This window comes from Octodon degus, unplaced genomic scaffold (assembly GCF_000260255.1).
Source record: "Octodon degus isolate 3935 unplaced genomic scaffold, OctDeg1.0 scaffold00025, whole genome shotgun sequence".
In the NCBI taxonomy this organism is placed as follows: Eukaryota; Metazoa; Chordata; class Mammalia; order Rodentia; family Octodontidae; genus Octodon; species Octodon degus.
In genome coordinates, this window is record NW_004524601.1 from 4,326,137 (window position 1) to 4,333,582 (window position 7,446).

General features: G+C 49.6%; 1 protein-coding gene across 2 annotated transcripts in view; it reads left to right on the forward strand.

Moving 5' to 3' along the window:
* Hecw2 (HECT, C2 and WW domain containing E3 ubiquitin protein ligase 2) overlaps nt 1-7,446 on the forward strand; it is a 207,115-nt gene that overhangs the window by 75,641 nt on the left and 124,028 nt on the right. For both annotated transcript variants that reach the window (XM_004628611.2, XM_023712305.1), the window contains exon 2: nt 2,728-2,835. In XM_004628611.2, the coding sequence (XP_004628668.1) occupies nt 2,728-2,835 (108 nt within the window). The remainder of the gene's footprint in view (nt 1-2,727; nt 2,836-7,446) is intronic.

Here is a 7,446-nt window from a genome sequence, read left to right on the forward strand (position 1 = left end):
CAGAAAGTGACAAGGCGAGACAAATAATTTACAGAGTGAAATGAAAGGTGATAAGAAACAGAGAGGATGCTTCTGCGGGCACGAGAAGAGAAGGTAAAAATGATGAAGATGCAGCGGGCACACGCAACTGGGCCCCACGGCGAATGCGATTACTACATATCACAGACAGAGCATAAAAAAGAAAACAAAAATACTTTTTGAAGTGGTAAGAATGATGAGATAAACGTGTTTGAAGTGGAGGGAATATTTTGGGGGTTAATGACAATGTGTCTTTTGCTATAATAAATTTTAAAACTCTAAAAGGGCATTGCATTTTTTGATCTGGCACAGTATTACTGGGAATTGCTGTTTTATTATTCCCCTAGTCACATGAGTACCTGATACACGAGGGCTATGAGTTCACTGTAGGAGGCACAGGCTGTAGTCAGGGATTCCCTGTCCCTCCCCTGCCCAGTGTCAGATTGCCACTTACGTAGTCCTCGCAGGAGCACTGCCTGATCAAGTCATGAGAACCACATGATAGTGTTAAACATTGATCTCCTAGAGCCGGATTTAGAGCTGTCCAGGGCTGCTGTGGCCTGCGGATTACAGGGGAGATACCCCTGGTCTAGAAGGAGAGGGTCAAGGTTAAGGAAAGAGGGATTGGAGAGATAGCTTGGCACCCCAAGTGCCTGCCTGGTAAGCACAAGGACCCAAGTTCAATCCCTGGTACTGCATGTCATGCTGGCCCTGCTGGCCACTGAAACTGGGCATGGTGGTGCACCCCTGTAATCCCAGTGCTGGGGAGGCTGAGATAGGAGGATCATTACAAGTCTCAGCTGTGCAGTGAGACCCTGTACCAAATAAATAAATGAATAAATAAAAGATTTGTTAAAAAGATTAAGAAGATGCCCGGGGGACTACCTGCTCGGGCCCCCCTCCTGTCCCTCTCTTGGACAGGAGCTTTCTTTCCCTCAATAAATATATTCTGCTCATAAAAAAAAAAGATTAAGGAGAGAGGTGGCTGATGGAAGGAATTATGTTGCGGTGACTGTCATAAAGATGTGTTGAACCCTGGACGAGAAAGCATGTGGTAGGGATAGATGCAGGAAGACTGATGGAGCTCCAAGAGCTAGGGGACAGCAGCCACTGTCCTTGGTTACTTGAGTGCCACAGACGGAGGGTCCCCCACTCCACAGAGGGTGCTAGTTAGGCAGCGTGGTGAGGAGGCTAGGGATAGACTTGGAATCCTTGTTGAGAGGAATGGGGAAAGGAGGCTGTGAGTGTAAGCGGAACAGTTGGTAGGTGGTTCCGAAGACCAGTATTTCATTGATTTGTCAGTTACAGGAAAAAATAGATTTATGATCATCTCTATGTTACACTCACAGAGGATTTAGAATTCTTCCTTTGGTGTCGCATCTTATACTCATTGTTCTCCTGGAGTGGGAACATTTTTAAAAGACTGAATCATTCAGCATAGGTGTTTAAATGAAGGTAAAAAGAGTAATTTATAAAATCTAGGAAAAGGTATTTTTGTTCTAAAAAAAAAAAAATCCATGAAGAAAAGCTGTGAGCAGAGAAATGCAGTTGCTGTCAGAGCAGCCGCAGGCCAGACAGTAGCTGACTGTGACCTGTGCGAGGTGTTAGCACCCTGCACCTAGAGAGGAAGGGCTTGATCTGAAGCCTACTTCACGTCAGTCTCCTTGGGACAATGGGACTCGGCACCCTTCGTGCGCATGCCCAATGCATGCTAGCTGGCAGCTCTGCTAGCCAGCAATAGCGGGTGACGATCACATAGAGCCCCTGGTGCCTGTATGAAGTAACTTGAACTCCGCCTCAGCTGGTTTATTTGTAGGAACTTTCCATTTGCAGTTAGAATGGCTGCTGTTCATAGGAGAAGTGTTTGTGTTTGTCAAGAATAGAGAATTAGGGGCCGGGGAGATGGCTCAGTAGAATAAGTGCTTCCCTGGCAAGCGCAAGGGCCTGAGTTCAATCCCTGGTTCTGCCAAAACAAAACAAAAAGAATGGAGAGTTATTGGAAATAGAAAAAGAATGTACAACTTCTCCTAATTCACTTGACCTATGTGCGAATCAAAGTGAAGTCACCCAGCCGACTTCCACAGGGCCTCCCTGGCCATAGCTGCGTCCTGTGGCCTCCTCCCTACAAGGGATCAGAGGAGGCTGCCTGGTACAGCGTGGCTTTCCTGGCAAGAAGTCTGGTGGTCAGACTGCACGTGGCCTGCCCCGGGGACGCCCTTTACATCCAGTGTGGGGTGCTGCCTGGCTGCCTTCCAAGTGGCAGGGCCTGCTTCCCTCGGTGTTGGGGTCGGACTGTACCCCGGCACTCCCTGGAGAGGGCTGTGCCTTCCCTGCACAGCAAAGACTCCGTGAGGGAGATGTGGAGAATGCAGATAGCAGGGCAGGACCAGCCCTCCTGGTGCGCTTCTGCTCCTCCGTATGGTACCCGGTGCTCTGTGCAGGATTGTGCTGGCCATGCTGGCCACCCTGCCCGAGCCCACGGCCGGCCTCCTACCCCACCTGCCATTTCGCCAGATAAATGCAAATGTAGACCCGGATGATCACCTGCTGGGAGAGAGCCATTAAGAAGAGTGTCCAAAAAAAAAAAAAAGAAGAGTGTTCACTACTGTCTCTTCTTCTACATTTTCTATTTCTTTTTGATGTATTAGGCTTTGAACTAACAGAAAACAGATTCTAATCGAGCTAACAGATTTTCCCCGGTTTTTCCAGACGAGAATTCTCCAGCCAACTTCTGGGATTCTAAAAACAGGGGTGTGACGGGAACACAGAAAGGACAGATCGTGTGGAGAATCGAGCCTGGGCCCTACTTCATGGAGCGTGAGTAGCTGAGGGCGAGAGCGTGCTGAGGGCTGGGCGCTGGCGCACGCAGGCGTCATGGGCTTTCCCAAGTGGTGCTCTAGAAGCCCTTTCTTCTTGTTTCCAAATTTATGTTGTGAACAAGCTCCATGGCGGGAAGGCACTGTTTTAGAAAATTCTCATTAGAGAATGCTCATAGATTCTGAAAAATGTGCATGCTGATGCACACAATAGAGCTGCATGCATAGAAATGGAACAGGTTTAGTTTTGCATGCACTTGTGAGTGTGTGGTGTGTAAACCATGCAGGGCTACTTTAATACTTCACAAATTATAGATATACTTGGAATAAATATTTAATTATATTGCTGTGTGATTAATATTTGAATTAGCATTTATTTAATGGGAACAGAAAACAGTTTAAGATTTTGGTCAATGTAAGAATTTTCTTTCTTTTTTGTACTTTTAGGGAAGGGTCTACAGGGTGTTCATGGTCTCACTACTAGATCAAACTCATAGTGGTCCACCTGGTTACAGCCTCCCAAGAGCTGGGATTATAAGTGTGCACCACCACGCCCAGCCTCAATTGCTGTCTCAGTGTGTCCCCTACCTCCCGGGGTGGGGCTGGCACGGCAGGCCTGGGGCTCGAACTCCTTGCCCCTGCACCTGCTTGCAGGCGCTTTAATCTACTGAGCTATTTGGCTGGCCCTCATGTAAGCATTTTATTTGCCTACATGATACTCCATGATGCGTTCTCCTGCAGCAGAAGTATGAGTTCTTGTGCAGTACACAATTAACAGGAATCTGTCCTATCTTCTGATGCTGGGTTAGTGGTGGAAGTCTTCATACATGAAGAAAATATCAAATGCTCTATGCTTCACAGAATACAAAGAAAGTGAATGAAAAGTAACTTACTAGGTTATTGCCTATGTTTACAGAATTTATTCTTCTTCATCTTAGGAAAGCACAGGCCCCTTCTACTAGTGAGCTCTGGGGAAGAATTAAGGTTTCTAGATGCAAGGGGTTTAATGCAGGACAGAGAGGAGGATACTAGTAACTAGGGTTAGTACTTATTAAACCTTAGAATATAAAGTTCACATTGATTGGTCGGAAACTCAGGGCGGCACACCCTGAGTCATGGGCACCTTCTATAATGTAGAAGTTATTTCACATAATTAGCACCTACTGCCTTGCGTTGGCATTGAAGGTGTCAGGCAATTTCTTCCTGTCCCTCCTGGGCAGGCAGCTCCCGGACCTTTCCCTGGTCCTGCCGCTGCCCCCTGAGGTGTCTTTCTTTTCCTAAGCCAAGGTTCTGGGTAGATTCTCTCTGTAAACCTTAAGTGCAGCGAAGCTTTTAAAGGAAAACAGATTCTTGTGAACTAACAGGAGTTGGAGTTGGAGCGGGTGGGTGTGCAGGGTGACTGTCATCCTGAGGGACAGCATAGTGTTAGAGATGTTCACTGAGGGTGTGGGTGGGGCTTGTGTCTGGAGGTGGGGTGATGGGTGGTGTGTTTTTCTTGCTCTTTTCTACCCTCTTAGCTTCGCTAGTACTCCTTCGAAGTAGGGAAAAGAAGTAATAAAAGAACGAGGAAAATGAAAAGGGAGAAAGCTGGTTTTAGCTTATTGCAGGTCTTTCCTTGAAAGGATCCCAGGGCCAAGGCACGGGTGGGTGAGAAATCTCGCCAACCGAGTGTGAGGGGACAGGTGAACCACTTCGCGTTGATCCCAGGTGCCAAGTCGGTCAGGGTCAGCCCTGATGCCTGCTGGCGAAGGCGCGAGTGCCAGGGAAGAAGCCCAACCAGGCTGCCCAGGAGCCTCGCAGGGGGAAGGACTCCTGCACAGCACAATCTTTTTTTTGGTGATTGGTTTTCTTTCTTCTTGCAAGAGTGTGACTCATCACAGTCTATTGTTTAACAAAAAGGGACTTGACGTTGAAACAAGGAATTGGGGAAGAAAAAACAGGGCAGGGTTCTTTTCTTTTTCTTTCTCCTCTAATGGAGCCTTTTCACTCCTTAATTCCTCATACATAAAAGTGGGAGCACTGCATAGCAGGATTGTAAATCTGGACATACCAGTAATATATTGTTTAAAGGCAGGCAAAAGCCCAAGTGAACTGTCCAGGATGGCAACAGGAAGTTCAGAAAGTTCCTGCCTTCAAGGGGGCCTGGCTGCCTTAGTCTGAAGGAAGCTTTTTCCAAACATCCCTGCCTGCAGTGTTAAAAAATCAAGGTACTATTTCTCAGAGCGCTCAGATGTCAAGCCTCTGCCTTTCAGATGTCAAGCTAACGTCTGGCTGGAATTATCTTAGCGTAACAAATCATCTCACAGCATGAATGTGGCTTGCCTCTCTGGGGGTGGTGGCGTGGAACTGTAAACAGCAAGAAGGGGTCAGTCAGACGGCTTGTGAAGTCCTAGGCGTTGTCCACCTCTGCTCTGAACACTGTGGTACTTTAAATTTATGGGTTTCATCTTCAGGAAAGGAAACGTGCTTATCTTTAGCCCATTAGAAGTCCACGCAAAGTAAAATCCTCTTACAGCAGCTCTGTCCAAGCTCTCAGGTGAGGTGGGTGAGCTCCAGCCAGGATCTGCGAGCTTTGCCTGGTCTGGAAAAGCCCTGGACTTGCACTTCACGGGGCCCGCCTGCCTGGGTTCAGAGGAAGCAGGTCAGAGTGGAGGTGAGACCTTCCCGGGCGTCGGCCTCCCCTGCACTTTCTCATCATGAGGCTGGCGTGAGCTAGCGTGAGCTTGTGCTCCTAGAACCCGTGGTATGTGCGCCTTCCAGAGTTGTGAGGTTGGAAACCGACTGGGCACGCTTTGTTCTCCGAAGCCTTTCCTGAGCCATGGCCACTGGTTCACCAGGCCAAGCTGCGCTTTCTCCCTCCTTCGGTCTCTCCCCCTCCCATCCCCTCCCCCTCCTCTTCCTCCCTTTTCCCTGCCCCTTCCTCCCTGCCCCTGTTCTCTCCCCACACACGAGAGTGTTTACTGAGCACCGACTTCCGCTGGGGATCATCCCTATGCACTGGGCAGGCCAGGGCTCAGAAGGGTCGGGCATGTCTGTGCTGCTGCTTGTCATGTGTAACAGCAAATCCCTGACCCGGGCGGCAGTCACGCAGTGCCACTGTCCTGTTTCCAGCCTGGGCTGGGGGAAGTCAAGGTGGGATGAGGTGCTGCGGAGTGGCGTGTGTGTGTCTCCACTCTCAGCTGTGGTGCTCTAGGTGGGGCCTCAGCAAGCGACGCCTTCGGGGGACAGGAGGTGGCCCTGGCTCGCTCTTGTGCTCTTAGATGGATGCTGGATGCTGGCCTTCTCTAGTCCCTCCTAACAACACAGAGAGTCTTGCAGCCCTTCCGGGGAGAGCAGGTGCTCCTTGTCCTCCATCCTCACGCTGCATGTTGGGGTTCAGCTGGTTCTGCGGTCCTGTCAGGGCCTTGCCTCATCCGCGTTGATATTGTTCATCAGCACTTGGGCTGAGGAAGGGCTGGCATCTGCAGACTCCTTGGGCCCTGTCTTTGGTCACTTTCCTGTCATTGCTGAGACAAAATACCCAACACTCAAAGTCAAGGAAGGAAAACTTTATTTTTCTCACAGTTTGTGGAGGTTTCAGTCCATACTCCGCTGGCTCCCAGGCAGGGTGGCGCGGCACAGGGGCAGCTGTTCAAGGCTGCAGGAGGCAGCAGGGCAACCAGAGGTACAGGGGGACAGCGAGCCTCCTTCTCTCCCTCGCAGTGTGAGCAGGCCACCTGCCCTAGGCAGGTGTGTGTAGCACCCGCACCATCTCCCTGCTCCTCTCGCACAGGCTGAGGGTGTTTGCAAAGTGAGGACCTGGGCCCTGCCCAGAGCCAGCTGAGTGTGCACTGAGACCTCTGCAGGCTGCGGACTACAGAAACCTTTCCTGCTTTGAGGTTGGGTGTCGGGTGTTTGGTCTCAGCAATAAGAGAATAGGAAGCAAGACACTGAGAACCTTTTTTCAGATAAGGCTCGAGGCGGAGCTGCACGACAGTGCTATGATTAGTGAGGATGGGTTGAGGTTGCTTTGAAAAAGTACTTCTTGAGAGGGCCAGCCAGATAGCTCAGTGGATTAAAGCGCCTGCTAGGCAGACGCAGGGACCGGGGTTTGATCCCTGGCATGCTGTGCTGACCCCACACCCTTGGGGTTCTCTGAGATGGTGACTGAGATGGGCGTGTTGATGCCTGCTTGTAATCCCAGCGCTTGGGAGGCTGAAAACAGGAGGATCACTGTGCGTCTGATCTACATAGTGAGACCCTGTACTAAAATACATTAAAAAAATACCTTTTGAACAGTTAATTCGTGGGAGGAATATACTGTTAAAAATAAAAAGGGAAAGTAAATATCTTCTCTTTGGGCCCCTCATTAGTCTTTCCTCTCTGATGGTAACCAGCTACCAGTTTCTGGTTAGTTCTTGGAAAATATTCATCCATATCTTAGCGAAGAAATATGTTCTCTTTTAGAAAGGCAGTATTGTAGGTACAGTGCTCGGAAACCCCTTCACTTAAGAGCAGAGTTGAGTTCCCACGGCCCCTCCCACCCCGACTCCCTGCCCCCAGCTGCCCCTGTGTGTTAGCACGTGGTCACCATGTCTTGGTCCTCTGTATTTATGAACATTCATACATCCAA